Source organism: Carcharodon carcharias, chromosome 22 (assembly GCF_017639515.1).
Source record: "Carcharodon carcharias isolate sCarCar2 chromosome 22, sCarCar2.pri, whole genome shotgun sequence".
Taxonomy (NCBI): Eukaryota; Metazoa; Chordata; class Chondrichthyes; order Lamniformes; family Lamnidae; genus Carcharodon; species Carcharodon carcharias.
The window spans coordinates 57,138,246-57,158,079 of record NC_054488.1 but is presented as its reverse complement, the minus strand read 5'-3'; the positions used below and the strand labels follow the sequence as shown (position 1 = coordinate 57,158,079).

The following is a 19,834-nucleotide window of genomic DNA, read 5'->3' as shown; positions in this document are numbered from 1 at the left end:
TTAAATGGGAGACTGCTTATTCTGAAACTGTGCCCCCAAGTTCTAAATTCCCCTATGTAGGGAAACGTTTCAAGCAATTCAAGTTTGTTATCACTGTTTGGCTTCCACGACTTTCATGCTTCTTTCCATCAGTGTGGAGGGCGCACTCAAGAGGACAGTGCATGGGTGCAGTGAGAGTACAGAAGTAGTAGAGGAAGTAGATTTAAAAATAAACATCTGCAAATTATTTAATTCTTATAATTTAGACCAAATAGATTATTCTCTGTTTGACTTTGTTCAGTAAATACAAAACCAAACATCTTAAATCAGTTGTAGATAAATTCAGTACCTTCTACAGTTCTTTCCAAGCCCAAGTCTCCATTTGTTCAGTTGTTATGATATAGAAAGCTGAAGGGTTGGTGGAAGTCACATAAAAAGAAACTTTCAACAGGAAATTGGATATATAGTTGAAGAGGAAAAATTTGTAAGGCTATAAAATTGTTTCTATAAACAATGCCTTTTAATAAAGCACAGGGGTCTGGGATATTTAATCAAGCAATAGAGTCAACTAGTATTATATTAAAATTAAGTGAAGGAGAATAAGACAGTAACTGAGAAGCAGGAGAGACTACAGGGACTGAGATACAAGAAAGACCTGCAATAATTGAGAGAATTGGGAGTGCTGGAATGACTACAATACAGGAGTATGCTGTGATGACTATGACATAGGGTTGTGCTGTGATGACTACAGTGTAGGGGTGTGCTGTGATGACTGCGATACAGCGATGTGCTGCAATGACTGTGATGTGAGGGTGTACTGTAATGAATATGCTACAGAGATGTGCTGTAATTATTACAATATATGGGTGTGCTTTAATGACTGCAATACAGAGGTGTGCTGTGATGACTACAGTATAGGGGTGATAGGGGTGTTCTTCCAGGGCTATAATAAAAGTGTGTGTTTTAATGACTATAATACAGGGGTGTGCTTTAATGATGTGACACAGGTGTGCTATAATGACTATGACACAAGGATGTGCTGTGATTATTATGATACAGGGATGTGCTGTAATGACTGTGATAAAGGGATGTGTTGAAATGACTGGCCAGAATTTTCTTGCTCCGGTGGCGTCGGGTGTCATGACAGGCGGTGGGGTGGACAACAATATGGTGAGAAGGCCAAAAATTGGTTTCACGCTGGCGTGAAAGCACAGCAGGATCATTCGATGGTGTCTGCCATGGCAGAACACTTATCCTGCTGGAGGCCGGCGTGAATCTGCTTTGCATCCTGCCAATGGGATGCAAAGCAAGGCCTGACTGGAATCGTTCCCCCACGCCAAATTTCCTGTCCCGCCAGTGGGAAAACATGCCAGCCCAGAACACATCTGGACAAGTGTGACGTGCAGAAATCAAGACTTAACGTTAGGGCCTTGCTCAGATTGCGGCCATCCGAGGAGCAGAAGATGCTGGAGCGCTACAGCTCCCGGACCGTGGGGAAACACATGCATAGCATACTGCGTGGGTTCTCATGGAAATAGCTCTGCTGCAAAGCAGCTGTCAGAAGGTGGGAGGTCTCCATTGATGCCTTGGGTCTGCTTCAGAACATCAGGGTCTTAGCCTTGGGCTGCTACAGATGATCAGGGAGGAGGGAGAGAGGAAGGTGTACCGGGGCAGGGGTGTGGGGGCGGAGTGGGAGAGGAATGTCCAGGCTTGATTGGGAGAGAAAGGTGTACCGGTGGGTGGGGAGGGGTGATGAGGTTGGTTGGGGGGAGGAGGGAGTATGGGAGAGGAGGGTGTAACAGGGGAGAATGCAGCAAATGGGGAGGTAGGTGTAAGGGAAGGAATCAATGTCTACCTCCTGGGGAGTGAACTGAAGGCGGGCATGGTAGGAGGGAATGGTGAGAATGCGAGGGAGCAGGATGAGCTGGGAGGGTAAGGGTGTGACGGTAGTGGTAGAAGAGACTGCGAAGGCGGTTGGTGGGGACTCGGAGGCAGACATGGACCCTGAGGTTGGGAGGAAGGAGGTCAATATGGATGGGGGTGAGATTCTCAGAAAGGTAGTTGAATGTGCACGTTCAGCTGGAAATCCTGGAAAGAATAGAGTTCTATTTGATAGGTGACGGTATGGAGGTAGAAGGTGATGCCAGTGGGGCGGGGTGTTCAACAATGATGGGAGAAAGGACATGGGTGACTTGGGAGAGGGAAAAGGACAGGGGAGCTGAGCAGATACAAGGAGCCACGTGTTGGACAGGCACAGGTGCTGCATGGGATTGCGATCAGTGGGTGGCGAAAATGCAATTCAGCTCAGATGGACAATCGAAAGAGAACCCCTGCAGGCAGCATTGAAAATGCTCGGGACATTGAGATGAGTATGATGGAGGAAGGCTCCATATGCATGGGAGAATGCTTGCACGAGGCTCTGAAAGGCCCACACTTCTCCCTCCAGAATCACTTGTGGTCCGGCAGCTTAACTGCTAGTGAGGGTGATGCAGGGAAAGGACTCACAAAGTCTATAAATGAAGCTAAAAGACACCATTGCACATTATTCAGTGAAAGTAAATATATTTTCAGATTATAAAGTGACAAAATGTGTTCACCTGTGCAACCACGTGATCAGAAATTCTTAACTTTTCTAGCCTAAGACTTCTTCTAGGTGCTGCCCTGACATCCGCAGGAGCGGTGGAGACAGCCTGTCCAATGGTTGGCCCTGCTGCCTCTGACAACTTCGGCATGGGTCATCTGGAGATCGAGGCCTTGAGAGCCCCGGTTTGCTTTGGCTGTCCTCCTGTGGGCCAGCTGCTCCCTCTGCGTTGACAGAGGATGAGGTCGAGGGGGTAACTTGTCAGCCCAAGCTTTGATATCGTCCAGGTGTTGCTGCATTTGTATCTGGGCTATTTCAGTATCTGAGGAGTCGTCAATGATGCTGAACATTGTGTAATCATCATGGAGCATCCCCACTTCTGACCTTATGATGGAAGAAAGATCATTGATGAAGCAGCTGAAGATGGTTGGGCCTAGGACACTACCCTGAGAAACTCCTGCAGTGATGTCCTAGAACTGAGATGATTGACCTCCAACGACCATAACCATCTTCCTTTGTGCTACATATGACTCTAACCAGTGGAGATTTTCCCCCCTGATTCCCATTGATTCCAGTTTTGCGAGGGCTCCTTGATGCAACTTTCAGTCAAATGCTGCCTTGATGTCAAGGACAGTCACCCTCACCTCACCTCAGGAGTTCAGCTCTTTTAATGATGTGCTGTGATGACTACAGTATAGGGGAATGCTTTCATGACTATAATACAGGGATGTGCTTTAATGTTTAATACAGGGTTGTGCTTTAATGATTACAATGTCAGGGTGTGCTGTAATGACAATGATACAGGTGCGCAATAATTACTATGATACAGGGTGTGTTGTAATGACTGCAATAGATAGGTGTGCTGTAAAGGCTACAATACTGGGGTGTGCTGTAATGATTGTGATACAGGGGTGCTCTAATGACTATGATACAAGGTGTGCTGTAATGTCTATGACACTAGAGTGTTCTGTAGTGACTATGATACAGGGGTATGCTGTAATGACAATGATATATAGATGTGCTATAATGAGTACAATACAGGGGTGTACTGTGATGACTATAATTACAGGAGTGTGTTGTAAAGATGGAAGCACAGAAAGCAATACCATAACGAAGACACAAAGAAACACTGCAATGACAGAGATGGGTGGAAATGATGTATGACCAAGGTACAAGGTGGTGTTCTAATGACTGAGATCACAGCAAGTGCTAAAGCGGCTGATGCAGAAGAACACTGCAATAAATGAAAAACAGGGAATGCTGTAAATACTGAGATGAAATGGAGCGCTATAATGATTAACATAGAGGAGAGCACTACTGTAGGTGATATACAGGGGAGGTGCATAGATACAAGACAGATAAAATAACAGCTGAGATTAATGTGCTATAATTTACTGGGTACAGGAGAGTTTTGCAATGACAGTTCATAGTAGTACAGGAGTGGTTGAGATTAAGCTACAGGAGAGCCCCCTAATTAAAGAGAAACAGGGTCTGCAATTTAATACGCAGTTAAGTAGACCATTCAATGCCATGAAAATCCATGATGCAGGGGTTTGCTGTAATGATTGTGGTGCAGTACAATAGCACTTCTGTTAGATCATACGTTAAATTATTGGAGTCACTTTCCTTTCTGTCCACCAACAACTCACAAAACATTACTGAAAACCACTGGCCCCCAATTTGTATATTATGGGGCTGATATTTCATGGTATGTGCTGATGAAGGGGAAACTTGCACATCGGTATTGTTCATCAGAAAACCACAGGCAGTGATTTTGCCTGTATGCGTTTAGAAAATTGCTCTATATATCTGTATATTGAGGAGGATATTACTGATGTTTATTTCAAGAACATGACACAACAAGGCTTTTACGTATTTCTGATAAACTGACCTTTTGACATCTTAAGACCTCAATATGTTACAGCTGTCACATATTGTCTGCCTGTGCAGACTATTTTTATGTACATTATTGTCTGTCTTAAAATCTAGGTGAAGGTGAGGCTCTTTCCACCTCTGCAGGACTGATCTTAAAACTCTTAAACCTATCAAATCTCAGCCACAGTCTAGTTAAATAGCAGAGCAGGATCAAAGGGCTGAATAGTGTCCTCCTCTTCCGCTTTATCCCAATTTGAATTTAGCAGAACTGTATCAGTCATTTTCATTATTTGATTATTAATGGGATCAAAGCCTGTATTACCTCTGAACAACCTAACATATCCCTCCACCAGTATCATTTTTGTCAATCAAACATTTTTTAATAGATTTTTATATAATAGATGCTTCTTTCCCTGTAATTTGACACTTGTAAATACCATAATCCTATGATAACATTGCATAGGTCTTAACATCACTATTGTCATTATTATACATCTTTTGATGTTGCTGCCTCTACTCTGGTCACTGCTTCCTGGATTGGAAAGCATTAACTTTTGAGTTGTTACACTATGTCCTAAACAGGATTGTGTAACTTTATTCCTTTTAGGATTTTGACACTGATCCAACGTTTTTCTTAATCAATTGAAATTGAGCGTCACACAGTGACACCACACATCAGTGCAGGAGCATCTGGTGCCACAGAATGAGGAGATGGATAAAAAGTTGACTTATTTCAAAAAATTGCCAATGATATCAAATTTGGAGATGTGGCAAACAATGAGGATGATACCAATTGACTGCAGCAGTATGTAGACGGGCTAACAGAATGGGCAGACAAGTGGCAGATGGCATTTAATACAGAGAAGTGTAAGATCCAAGGGCTTCACGGTAAACATGTTCCCCAAAGGAAAAGGGCAGGATAGCCAAATCTAGAGTCCTCTGGATAACAAGGTGCATAGAGGGTAAGATAAGGGTAAAAAGGGAAGCTTATGTCAGACACTGAGAGCTTAGAAGAATACAGCAAGTCCAGGGGTGAAATTAAAAGAGAAATTAGGAAAGCAAAGAGGGGGCATGGTAAAATACTGTCAAGTAAAATCATAGAAAATCCAAAGATGTTTTATAAGTACACCAAGAGAAAGAGGATAATCAAGGAAAGAGTAAGGCCTATTGGGGACTGGAGATGGAGGATGTGTGTAGGTTTCTTAATGAATATTTTGTGACTATTCACGAAATAGGGGATTTACGTTGATTTTGTATTGAGGAGTGCAAATAAACATTGCAAGAGAGGAAACTGTCTTTGAAAGTAGATAAATAGACAGGTCCAGATGAAATATATCACGGGCTGTTACAAGAATCAAGGAAGAAAATTATGGAGGCTCTGACCATCAAAATTGAATCCTCCCTGGCCACAGTTGGTTAAGAAGGCATAGAGCAGGGAAGATATGCTAGAATTGTATGCAACACTAGTTCAACCACATCTTAAGTATTGCATACAGCCCTGGTCAGCACTAAACAGGAAAGATGTGGTTGCATTGGGGAGGGTGCAAAGGAGATTTACCAGGATGTTGCAGGACGGGAAAATTTTAGCTATGAGGAAAGATTTGACAGACTGGAGTTGCTTTCCTTGGAACAGAGGAGGCTAAGGGGTGACTTAATTGATGTGTATAAAACTATGAGGGGCCTAGATAGAGTTAATTTTAAAAAAATACCTTAGCAGAGGAGTCAAAAACCAGGGGACATAGAATTTAAGTAGGGGAGCTGGGGAGTAATTTTTTTTCATTCAGAATGTGATGGGGTCTGAAACTTACAGCCTGAAACTCTCACACGTTTAAAAAGCACTTGGAAGAGCCATGACCTTCAGGACTATGGACTTAATGCAGGAAAGTTAGATTAGGCTGGGTAGGTCTTCATCGACCAACACAGACATAATGGACTGAATGGCTTCTTTCTGTGCTGTAAATATTCTGTAAAGTATTTGACAGAAGAAATAAGGAGAAGCAACACACAACTAATACACAGTTCTAAACAAGGACATAGAGATCTGGGAGTCCATGTGCATAAAGTTTTGACGGTGGCAGGACATATTAAATGAGCAATTGTTGGCAGAACATATGGAACCTTGGGCTTCATAAATAGAGATGTTGATTACAAAAGCAGAAGCTTTGCTAAACCTTACATTAGGAAGGATGTGAGGGTCCTTAAGAGTGTGCAGAGGAGATTTACCAGAATAGTTCCAGGGATGAAGGAATTTAGCTACAAGGTTTGGTTGAAGAAGCTGGAGTTGTTGTCCTTGGAGCAAAGGAGGTTGAGCCGAGATTTGATAGCGATGTGCAAAATTATGACAGGTTTAGATAAGGTCGACAAACAAAAGCTGTTTCCACAGATGAAAAGAAAGAATTAGAGTGGGGAAAGTAAATTGTTCCTTTGAAACCAATTTTAAAAATGAAAAATGTTTTTTTTGAGTCTGTATGACTAAAGTGTAGAAATGTCCACATTTGATGCCAGTGCTTTTCTAGGAGAAGGGGAACTTACTTTTGAGGATTTAAAAGTTCTATCCCTCGAAGAGTTATAAGAGGTAGCGAGGGATTCCCTTGAATAAGATGAGATGTGTAATATTACAGTGGGTGGCTGGAACATTACATCACAAACATGAGATAAGACTACAAAGAGAAGTAGAATTGCTGAGAATGCAGCTGGAACAGGAACAAAAAGAGTTAGAACTCCAAGCTTTAGAATGAGAGGAGAAGAAGAGAGAGAGAAGAAAGGGAAAGAGAGAGAAGGAAAGCTTTCCAAAGAGAACAATAGGACTTCAAATACCCTAATATCAATTGGGATATGAACAGTGTGAAGGGCACAGAGGGCACAAAATTCTTGAACTGCATTCAAAAGAACTTTTTTGGCCAGCGCATAATAAGCCCAACAAGAGGGGACACAGTTCTAGATTTAGTCTTGGGAAATGAAGCTGGGCAAGTGGATGAAGTAGCAGTGGGGGACCATTTTGGAGGTCGCGATCATAATATATTTAAATTTAGCACCTTTATGGAAAAGGACAAAGGTAAAACAGGAATATAAGTTCTAAATTGGGGAAAGTCAAATTTTGCAAAGGTGAGAGGTGAGCTGGCGAGAGTGGACTGATACAGCTATTAGAAGGAAAAACTGTGTCAAATGAGTGAGAGGCATTCAAAGGCAAGATTCCAAGGGCACAGTGTAGACATGTCCCCACAAAGAAAAAGAGTGGTACTGTCAAATCTAGAGCCCCGTGGTTATCCAGAAGCATACAGGCCAAGATAAAGCAGAAAAAGAAAGCTTATGACAGTCACAAAAGACTTAATACTGCAGAAAGCCTAGAGGAGTATAGAAAATACAGGGATGAAGTAAAAATGGAAATTAGGAAAGTGAAGAGAGGATACAAAAAAATATTGGCAGGTAAAATCAAAGAAAATCCGTAGATGTTTTGTCAGTTCATTAAGAGCAAGAGAATAAGGAAAAGGTGGGGCCTATCAGAGATGTACATGGTAACTTGTGGGTTGATGCAGATGATGTGGGCAGGGTTCTCAATGAGTACTTTGTCTCTGTCTTCACTAAGGAAAGGGATGAGGCAGACATTCTACTTAAAGAGGAGTGTGAAATATTAGATACAATAAGCATAGCGAAAGGAAGTACTGGAGGGACTGACATCCTTGAGGTGGATAAGTTATCAGGGCCAGATGGTTTGTATCTCCAGCTGTTGAAGGAAGCCTGAGAGGAAATAGCAGATGCTGAGGATCATTTTTCAATCCTCACTAAATACAGGTGAGGTCCCAGAGGATTGAAGATCTGCAAACATTGTACCCTTATTTAAAAAGGGTGCAGGGGATAGACCAGTCACTCTGACTTCGATAGTGGGCAAATTATTGGAAACAATTTTGAGAGACAGGGTAAACTGTCACTTAGAAAGGCACGGATTAATCAGGGATAGTCAGCATGATTTTGTTAGGGGAAGATCGTCTCTTACTAAACAGATATTTTTGAGGAAGGAACAAGGAGGATTGATGAGAGTAGTGCAGTGTATGTTGTCCACATGGATTTCAGTAAGGCATTTGACAAGGTCCCACATAGCAGGCTGGTCAGGAAAGTAAGATCTCATGGGATACAGGGGAAGGTGGCAGATTAGATCCAAAATTGGCTCAGTGACAGGAAACAAAGAGTAATCTTTGATGGATGTTTTTTGCAAATGGAAAATGTTATTCCACAGGGCTCAGTGTTGGGGCCCTTGCTGTTTATTGTATATATTAATGATTTAGACTTAAACGTGGGATGCTTGTTTGGGAAATTTGCAGATGACACAAAAATTGGCTGTGTAGTTGATGGTGAAGAGGTTGGCTGTAAGCACAAAACTTAAGCTCATAACATAATTGATCGCCCTAAAGAAATGTTAGGATCCAAATTAAATGAGTTTTTCTAGTTAATTCCCAGAGGCCAGTGTCCCCAGCACTTAAATGTCTCCGAAAGCAACATGGGTTTGGTGTTCAACTCCAAGTTACTGGAAGGATAGCTAGGATAAGGAACAGAATTGTGTAGTGGTTTAGGCTGGGGACAGTTGTGTGAGGTTGAGATAGAGCCATATTGCCATGTCAAGGTATACAAGGATTGAAGCCATTGTGTCACTGGTGGCTGAGTAGCAAAATAATCTATTTCCCAGCTCTGTTTCTCCTTTCACCTTCATGCCTGCTTTCAGAATGGAAACATAAAAGTAACAGTGCATTCAATGTTTAGTACAGTTGAATGAAAGATCAGTGGTAATGGGAGGACAGTACAGAGGACAGTAAGTGCGTACTATGGCAGTCCTCAGTGGCTTAAATTAAAACTCCTGGGACCACAGTGGAATAAATAATTTTATGCTCACCCATTAGGTCTGGACTGTTATTTTCTTTTGTGACCAGATAAGCAGAAGAAATATCTCATCCCACTAAGCAATAGAATATCAATCCCTGACATTTTGTATTTTGCCTATCTCTAGGAGAAGCATGTAACACTCATTTCCAGCACAACCCAGCAATGATATTTTCCACCTTTGCCAATTTAACCAATTTTGTATTTTTCAAATTTAGCTCATTTCGCAAAGAAATTCAGATCAGTCAACCTAATTACTACATTGTGAAAGGACATTTATGGAATTGTTCTGTAATTTCACCTCCAAATCACTCTAGTTACATCTTTCAGGATTAAATTGGAACAAACTATTTTCTGTTGCTCATTGCAGGGATTTTCTTTACATTTCTGAAGTATTTCTGTCCCCTTTCTTTAATCCAAGTATCAATAGAGAATGACTGTCTTAGTGCACTGTTTCTGCAGTTACTGTCCCATAGAGTGTTAGAATGTAGTGTCCTGAAAGGACGGCAGGAATGTAGGAGGAGAAGGGCATTCTTTCCTACTTATAAACACCTCTCGGTAATTAGCTGAAGAACAGCACTGGCACAGATCTACACCAATGTATCTGTCCGCCTCAGCTAGAAAATAGTCATGACATCTAGGAGATCCTGCCAGAGACTGAAAGTGTTGATGGCTAAAATGAATAAAAGAAGGTTAGAGTAGGTTAAGTCAGAATGCTATTACTGCTTTTGCATTGCATGGTTCTTAGGCTCCATCTAATGGTGACTCTTATTTAACAACTTTTCCTTTTGTAAATATTGTTTTGAGTTTTTATGTAATAGAGATGTTGCAATGATTTGTGGCTACCTTGCTGTGTATGATACAAGAAAGTCTGCTCCCGTGTTATAATACTGACAGTGCAACAATGTACTGGGAAATCTACTGTCTCAGAAACACGGTTTAAAAACTATTTATTTTTATCCATGTCCAGACATCCCATTGTTCTGCAGTAGCCATTGCATCCTGCATATGATTGGTCCAGAGTAACATGTCTGATCACTGGTACTGTGTCACCGCTTTTGAATTGCATGGTTCACAGCATTCACAAGCTCTCACAGAAAACATTCCACTGTTCTGCTCTATGGCCATACAAATTTAATTTCCAAAGTAAAAATTCGTGCTATTTCATGCAGTTTATATCGCAGGCTAAATAAACCACCTGTTTCACACATACAAAAGGAAATTCTACACCTCTTGTATGGAATTGCACAATTTGCATCATCATTAGCATTACTTAATTGGCTTGTAAATTGGACTATATTCTTCATGGTCACATATTGTGTATAATCCACTTTCTTTGCTTTGCATTCTACTTTATGTAAGGAGCATATCTTTTTATTCCTGTTGGACTGTTGTAAAAAAACTTATCTTTTTATTTTCTGTCGGACTGTGAATTAAAATTACAATGGCTGCAGGTTGAAAGACATGTCCACTGGGACAGGATGAGAGATCTATACAATGTTGCAGTCCTGGAACTGAATGTGCCATGAAAGACAGAACGGTGCTGGAAAGGAGTGCTGAACCAAAAGAACTGCCTGGCAACAACATTTTAATTGGCTCCTGACCAGGTGACCAGGTTTTGTGTGAGAAGCAGTGCAGCAGAATAGCTCCTAGCCTGAAAGGAACAAGCCCTAAAACCTCTTTCTCCTGTGTGTGGAAGATTCCAGCAATTCCACAATAATGGCTAGCTGGCTTTTTCTTCTCATATCTTTATAACCTGTTCTCTCCCTGAAAACCCCTGTCAAGAGATAAAAGGGGAAAATCATTGTCAGAGACATTGAAAGGCAAGTGCTCAACCAGTGAACTAAATACCGAAAGTGCTGCAAGAACACCTTGTGTCATCAACAAGAACTGAAAGGAATTTGGAAGACATCAATCAAGATCAGCCCATTGACTCCTGTACTCGGGAATTGATGCTGTTGAACTGTTTTATCCCGTTCTTAAAATCCATGTTTTTGTTTGTCTTATGTGTCTTGTATGTGTGTGTATAGGGATTTAAGAAGGGGGCAGAATTTAAGTTATAGTGTTAGAAATGAGCAGTTCATATTTCTTTCTTTTGCCACTGGTTATCAATAGTTGGTTCAGTAAACATTTATTTACTGATTAAGTTTACAAATTTAGTGCTCGTATTCTGTTAACCTAAATTAAACAGTTAGGTAGAATTGGGTCAATCTGGTGGTTTGGTCAAACTTTTCACATTTGTCGTGGCTCGGGGCACATTGGGGCTTGATATTACAGTGCACTATCCCCAGTGAGTCGTGATATTTAGGTAAAGAGAACCCATGTGATTCTCAATCTTTTTGCTTTAAATGTTTGTTCCAGATTGACATCTTCACCATTCCAAATCCTTAAAACCTGGAAGGCAAGGAGATTTTTAAAAAAGCTAATGTTAAATATTGCTCATCGTTTGTGGTCCAGTCTGAATGTAATTAATTCCTGCGTAATGACTAGATGTTAAGTATTGAGTCAGCTAACATCCTGAGACGTATTTCATACTTTGCCCCAGTTCAACACTATTCATTAAGTATGCATGTCTCCTGTTTTTTCAATATGTGATACCTGTTCTGCCTAATTGTAATTCCATGATTGAATTGCTATCTTCTAATTAACTTAGAGGTATCTGTTACACTCCCTTTAATGATAATTGACCAACTATGTTCTGTTTTATTATTTTACATAATTATATATCTATTTCAGATCTTTGATTCTGAGGCAAAAGAAATTGAAAGGGACGTGTGTTTCATTGATATTGCATATGATGAAATTCCTGAACGCTATTACAAAGATTCTGAGGTAGGTGAGCATTTTTTTTTGGAGACACTGTGTGAGACTGTGCTAACTGATAGATGGGATGCTGGATTTTGCACCTTTGCTCAGGAAAGCTGCAGATAACATTTGAAGCAGATAACCTTCTTTTGCTGTATCCTGACTGAGAATTGAATTTACTGAGGCAGGTTATGTTTTATAATATTGAATGAGAATGTAAAACTGTATAGGTTTTTTAATTTGTAAGGAAATAAAATAATTGAGCGGTGGTCCTAGAGGATAGTAGGACTTAAAAATGTGACAGGAAAAGTTGGTGAAGTTGTTGCAAACTAGATTAAATTGGTTGCACAAGCAATTTGGCATCATGCTGGTCATTTTTAGGCAGTAAGTAATCCACTTTTATCCCATTGTAAGAAAATATTTTACGTGACATTTTACACAGTGGAGAGTGAAATGACAAGCTGACATTAGTCTAGTCAATTTTCATTATCTTTAATCTTCTCTGGTACATGTTGAACCTTTTTCATGTTCTATGGGCAGAATTTTGCCATAGGTGAGCAGGGGGTGTGGAACCCCCGACGTCATCCCGCCCCATTTAAATTTTCAGGAAGGCGGGCCCGCAGCAAAATCAGCTGCGGGCCCACCGACTTGTCAATGGCCAATTGAAGCCATTGACAGGATCATTTATACAATTAAAGGACCTGCCCGTCCAAACTTAAGGTTGGTGGGCAGGCCAGGAGCCCCAGCCGCAAATAGATAAAACATGAAACCTCATCCACCGGCAGGATGAGGTTTCATGCAGGGTTTCAAAAATTTTAATAAAGTTATTATGTAAATTATGAACATGCCCCATCTCATGTGACATTGTCACATGAGGGGACATATTAGGGAATTTTTTTTTCTCTATTTTTACTATTTTTCAATGTGGAAACGATCTCCCTGAGGCAGCACTTAGCCTCAGGGCGATGTGTGCTCTTTCAGGCACATGCATGAAAGAGCGTACTCTCGCTTTTGGGGAATCCCCCCACCCGCACAGGAAGCGCATAGCGCTTCCCGCCTGACATCATGCTGGGTGGGCCTTAATTGGCCCACCCACGTAAAATGGCGGCGGGGCAAGCTTCTCCGGCGGGGATCGTCTCCCCGCCTGCCGGAGACTGGGTCGGGCCTGCCCACAGGCAGAAAATTCTGCCCTATACCTCATGCTGAGCTCAACTATCATATTTTCCAAATTTCTCAAACCTCAGTGCATCTGATCATTTTTTTGATCCTCTCATATACACAGTAACTCGGGTTGGATTATGGGTATGTGGGTATTTGGAGTCTTGTATTGCCTTTACCCTGTGGAGGAGCCTAGTGAGTTACATCAGGTGTCTTTTAAACCGTAAGTGATGTCACAACTGAACCCAATCTTGTCATCACCGGGTGACCATACACCTTTCCACAGAAGTCAGTAGGTAATGATTGTTTCAAGAACAGGAACGCTGGCTGATTTCCCTCCTTTTCACAAGAGGCCATTGCAGTGCATAACTCAAAACAGATCAGAAATTGAAGCTGGCTACCTTCTGAGTCTGTACAGCCCTCTAACACACCACGTAGTGCAATATTGAAATCACTGTTTCTCAAACTGGGTGTCCGCAGAGACTTTCCACAGGGGTCTGTAACACAGGCTAGCCTTTGGGCGTGCGACATGGTGACCGCCAATGGTGCTGTGCTCAAAAGTAAGCAGGTGTGTGGCGGCCGAAGGCATGTTCTGCTCCACCCCGTGCTCCTGCATTCTTCATGCTCCAGTGTTCCCCATGCTCCTTCACTCACTGTGGTCCCATTTTTCCCCCGGTCCTACTTTCTCCAGGCTCATGCTTTTTCTGGATTCCTGCTTTCTCCAGCCTCCTGGGCTCCTGCTTCCCCCAGGATCCTGCTCCCTCCACACTCTTGCTCTCCCCCGCACTCTTGCTCTTCCTGCTCGCCCCCTCCCCACCAGCTCTCTTGCTTCAAAATAAAAATACCTGGGAAAACTCAGCAGGTCTGACAGCATCTGCGGAGAAGAACACAGTTAACATTTCAAGTCTGTATGACTCTTCAACAGAACTAAGGAAAAATAGAAAAGAGGTGAAATATAAGCTGGTTTAAGGGGGGTGGGACAAGTAGAGCTAGATAGAGGGCCAGTGATAAGTGGAGATAGCCAAAAGGACAAAGAGGTGTTGAAGGTTGTGATATTATCCAAGGAATGTGCTAATAGGTGACTTTAAGGGTCATTAAGAAGCTCTCTTGCTTCCCCAGCTCTCCTGCTGCCCCCAGGCTCCTGCACCCTCCATATGTCTCTGCTCTTTCTGTGCTGCTGCTGTCTTTCTGCTCCAGTTCTCTCTGTGCTCTTGCTCTCTCTTGGCTACTGCCCTTCCCCCGGGCTGCTCCTTTCTCTCTGCCTCTGCCAAGGATAAGGCAAACTCTGCAGTGAGACCCGTCTCACTAATATCTGTAAGTATATAACTTATTTCTTAAAAGCATAAATAAAATACTTCACATGCAACACTTCCATATTTGGAGTAGTGTATAGCATTTTAATTTAGAGGGCTGGGGTCTATGATTATTAATCCATTTGAAAAGGGGTCCTTCAACAATTTTGAAAACTACTGTATTAAATGAGCCTTTGAGCCTTTTAGGCTGCAAGAAAAATTGGTGCAATTTGCAGACTCTGCATATATGTAATATGATTTCTACCATATCCATGGATTACATTGTATGTTCCACTTGTCTCAAAAAGGCAAAACACTGCGGATACTGGAAATCTGAAATATAAATGGAATTGCTGTAAATGCTCAGTATATGTCAGGCACCTCTGAGTATTTGCAACATTTTCCATTTATATTCCATGTGTCACTGTTGGTTACTAAATAATTATGTTGCACGCAACGTAAGAGTGCATTATTTTGTAACTCTGATGCTGATGTTCTGTGGCCTTGAAATACTTCATGTTAAGATCACCACCGACATTTCTTTTTCTTTTATTTCCCATAATCCCAAGGCAAGGTCTTCCCTACTCCCAAGAAACTGCAACAGTCAGTCTGTAATTACCCTCTAGGAAGTGCACAACAACTCAGGTGACTCTCCCACAGATTCTTCCTTCCTGTGAGGACCTAGCCTTCAACCAGCCTCTCCCAATGATGGTCAAACACTTTACTGCCCTCGCAGCCTATTTTCTCCCAGAAATAGACTGTCTCTCTTATCTGTGTTGCTTAGGGAAATGCACAACAATGCCTCAATTAACCTTTCCAATTAGTACCTTCCACTAACCTAAGTAGTAAAGGAGCAATCATTAATGTCACCTGCTTTCTGCAAGGGAAGATCTCTTCTGTGCACTATGTGTAAAAATATCATGAGCTGATTCTTTGCACACAGTTTTGTGATTTTGCTCTACTAAATGCACTAAAATTCTTCTGCCAGTTTGTCGACTAATCTGAGTTGTAGATTAAACATAGCACTGCTAACTGCCCACCTTCCCTACATTAGTTCACTTGGAGCATTGAATACAGGGGTAACTTGCAGAGGACCAATTGAGCTAAGAGAAGGGAATCATTTTTCTGCTATTTTAGCTTCTTTAATTTTCATGAAGTAATAGGGTCACTGTGTGATTCTGGATCAAAATGACCTTTCGCCAAGTTCAATTAATCTGCACAGCATTTAAGTCATAGTTTGCTGCTACAAAAGTTTTCGTTATATTTCATATACAATTTGAATTTTATTCTCTAATCTTTTCCTTAGTCTGTGCTGCATCAAAACCTGACAAAGAATCAGTGCTAAACCTCTAATTTCATTTCTCTCCACAACTTGTTTCATAGTAGTAAAACCCACACCTGATATGTAATTCTTACCCTGGAATGATATTTTCTACTTTAGTTAAATTTCCAGCTCAATGGGAAATACATCATGTGAAAGTTTTTTTTTACAATTAACAATATGTACTGCTTAGTTTAATGGCATTTCATGAAATTTTATCATTTCTATTTATCTTTTGCACTTTTTGATCAATCTGATCAATCGTTTTCTACAAATGCAGAAATAAACCACTTTACCAAGTTCTTAATCTAGGAATTAGAAAATATTTTTAAAAGTTCACATAACTTCAATTCTAAGTGGAATTCAGACCAATTCCCATTCAGTCTCCAGTTAATTAAACCACAACTGCATTGTTCATAAGAAGGAACCCGAGTATTGATAAAGCATGACCCATACAATACCCATTTCAAGTTTGTTAATGATATATCATGCAGCGTATGAGCATATTCCATTAAACTGCACAGTGATCCCCTATCTTAGTTAACCAAACTAATGAGCTATTTGATAAATATGGATGAAGAGATGTTTATTTCTGAACATTAGTCACTATGTTTTGTGATTAAACACAACTTGTAACTGGTCTGTAAAACCATGATATAACAGCGCTGATGTCATAGATGGGATATGTTAATTATTTTACTTCATTTTTGTGAATTATTTTCTTCCCTTTTTTCCCCCACACCACGTAATGTTCTCAGGCTTTGCTATCCTACACTGTTAGTAGTGTGTAACTGACTGCTAACAGGTCCAGTAGAGGAGACAGGGTTAACTATCCTGTCAATTTTCCCCCTTGTCCAATGTGGATGCACCTGGCTTGGAGGAGTTAAGGATCCCAACAGTATAAGAGAACTGAATTAACATCAGTGGGGAAACACTGATCTAAATATCGTGTTTCAGAAATTGTGCACTTTACAAGTCATCCAAGAAGATCATGGATCATCAGCACAGCCATGAACCTGATGTTGCAGGCACACCTCCTGGCTGCACTGCTCCAGACTGAGCCAGACAGTAGTTTTAGCTGCAATAGAGGGCATCAAACCTGCTGATCTTGTCAGGGAGAACAGGGACCCCAAGGTATATAATTGCGTAATCTCACTTGTGTGTACACACTGCTTCCACCTTCCTCACACTGTTAGGTCCAATATTAATGTCTCCTCTCTGCCAGTTCCTTAGCCTGTCTTAATTGTGTTGTCAACACTCACTGTCTTAATTAAAATATTCAAAGACAGTCAACAGTGATAACTAAATGATGTTAGGATTCACAATAATTATTATAGCTGGTTATTAGGCAGGGTGCTGTTTGATCCCTTCTTTAGCTATCATAGTATCTATCCCTTAAGTTGTCACCTCTAATTGCATTACTTTTACAAATTATTTCAAAAAACAGTTGGTCAAACCATCAAGTGGTGAGTATTAATTAATGGGCCTTTCTGGTAGAAAAGCTGACATTTGAATGTGAGTCATCTATTGGAACGTGATACAAAATTGGTACCACTCCAGCTTAAATCTTCTGAAAAATTTGGAATCACCTCAGTTTCTTTCAACGGTGAAACTTAATTAATTGCAGTCACACGACAGGAAGAAGTTATCTGTGAATCGTGGTTTGTTGCGGCACCGGAAAATTCAATGATTCTAAACACATGTAAAACCTATTCTTCATTCTAACCTTTCAGGTTACCACCATCAGTTAAATCAGATTGAACAAACAGCTTTAGAAGCATTCCATATTTAACAACTTCTTTGATGTAGCTGTTTTCTTCAAAATGTCAGTTGCCAGAAGGGATTGTACTTTATAGTTATTTTCTCCTTCACCACACTGTATTATGTATAATTCATGAAGAGGGCCAAAGTGACAATTTCTCCCCAGAACTCTTCTTTGTTGATTTGTAATTTTATTTTTCCTTACAGTATTATAAATTATGTAGCAGCTTTATCATGCAGCTTTGTCAATTCTGTACTGTATAAAAAAGGTTGAAATGATGTTCGAAATGCATTGAGTTAACGGTATTTTGCAAGTCATCTTTGCCATGATTTGCCATGTAAGGATTTTCAAGATTTCTGAAATTGTAAGTCGCATGAAGGCAAATGCACTCTCCTGAACAGGCTACAAGAGGAAGGATCTAAATTGACAAAGTATTTTGTATGTTTTCAACTCTTAAGTTCTGTTCCCTATCTGTTTTTGCCAACCTCCACTGCTCCCCATTCCCACCATAATGAATTCAAAACCCTTGTCTTCAGACAAAAATCCCTCTATGGACTTGCCCATACCTACCTCTACAATCAGACATACCATTTCACACACTCCAGTTATTCAACTCTGGCCTCCTCTATACCATTCACCCCACCCCATCATCCCATTTTTCTCCACACTCTGGGAGTCTCAGCTGCAGCTCTTCCTGCTTGCTATATCTCACACTGACTGGACCGGCCATATATTTATATTTATATATATATATACTGATTACAAGAGCAGGTCAGAGGCTAGGAATTCTGTGACGAGTAACTAAGCTCCTGACTTCCCAAACCCTGTCCACTATCTACGAGGTACAGGTCAGGAGTGTGATGGAATACTCTCCATTTGCCTGGATGAGTGCACCTGTAACAACACTCAAGAAACTAGACGCCATCCAAGACAACACAGCCCGCTTGATCAGCACCCCATCCACCACCATAAACTTTCACTCCCTTCATCACTGACACACAGCGATAGCAGTGTGTACCATGTACAAGATGCACTGCAGCAATTCACCAAGGGTCCTTTGATAGCACTTTCCAAACCCAAGGACTCTACCACCTAAAAAAAACAAGAGCAGGTGCATGGAATCACCATCGCCTGCCAGTTCCCCTACAAATCACATGCCATTCCTTCATTATCACTGGGTCAAAATCCTGGAACTCCCTCCCTAACAACACTGTGGGTATACCTACACCACACGAACTGCAGCAGTTCAAGTAGGTAGCTTACCGCCACATTCTCAAGGACAGTTAGTGATGGACCTTTATGCTAGCCTTGCCAGTGACGCTCACATCCCAAGAATGAATTAAAAAAAACTCTTCTTCAAAAGCCTCATCAGAGCCTATCAATTCAACCATGATTTCCTCATTCTTCTCTCATGGCTGCTTGGTGTCTGTTTTCCACTTTTTGTGAAGCTTATTGGGATATTTAATTACATTAAAGATGATAGATAAATCTAAATTGTTGTTTTCTATATAATTTAACACAAATATTGAATACTGTATTTTTTTGAGCATCCAGGTCAATTTTAGGCAGTCCAATTACCTCCAAGAATTAATGTTGATCAGACTATTTGATAGATGATGTTCTGTCTGAGCAATCTGTGCCTTCAGTGCTGGCATCTTTCAGCTTTAATAAGTTGGTAACAGATTTGTTCAATAAACTATTAGCTCACAGGATGTAAAATTAACTTAGATACCCAAAAAAACTTTTAAACCCACATTACACATTGGTATAATTTTGTTTGTGTAAATTCCTCCTCAGTTTCAATCATTTTAGTCTTTTGAACTTTACAGCAAATTAATATTTCACTGATCCAAGACCTAAGTTCCTTTTGTAACTCAACAGCATGGAGCTTTTTGGAGGTAGCAACACATTTCTGCTGATTGGTTAATTGACTAGTTCACTGAATTAGTGTTGCACTGACAGAGGCATTTTATTTCCTATTTAATTGTCATATTCAGGAAAATTTGTTTGACAAATTTTGCAAATCAGTTGATAATCAACCATTTGGGGGAGGCGGTGGCATAGTGATAATGTCACTGGAGTAGTAATCCTTGGACCCATGCTAATGCTAAGGGGGACAGGGGATCAAATCCCACCACAACAGCTGATGGAATTTAAATTCAATTAGTTAATATATCTGGAATTAAAAG

The 19,834-nt window shown here is 40.8% G+C and overlaps 1 protein-coding gene across 4 annotated transcripts in view; it reads left to right on the top strand.

Moving 5' to 3' along the window:
* Positions 1–19,834, top strand: part of LOC121293707 (cytoplasmic phosphatidylinositol transfer protein 1-like) — a 322,349-nt gene that overhangs the window by 274,188 nt on the left and 28,327 nt on the right. For all 4 annotated transcript variants that reach the window (XM_041216893.1, XM_041216891.1, XM_041216892.1 and 1 more), the window contains one exon: positions 12,044–12,139. In XM_041216893.1, the coding sequence (XP_041072827.1) occupies positions 12,044–12,139 (96 nt within the window). The remainder of the gene's footprint in view (positions 1–12,043; positions 12,140–19,834) is intronic.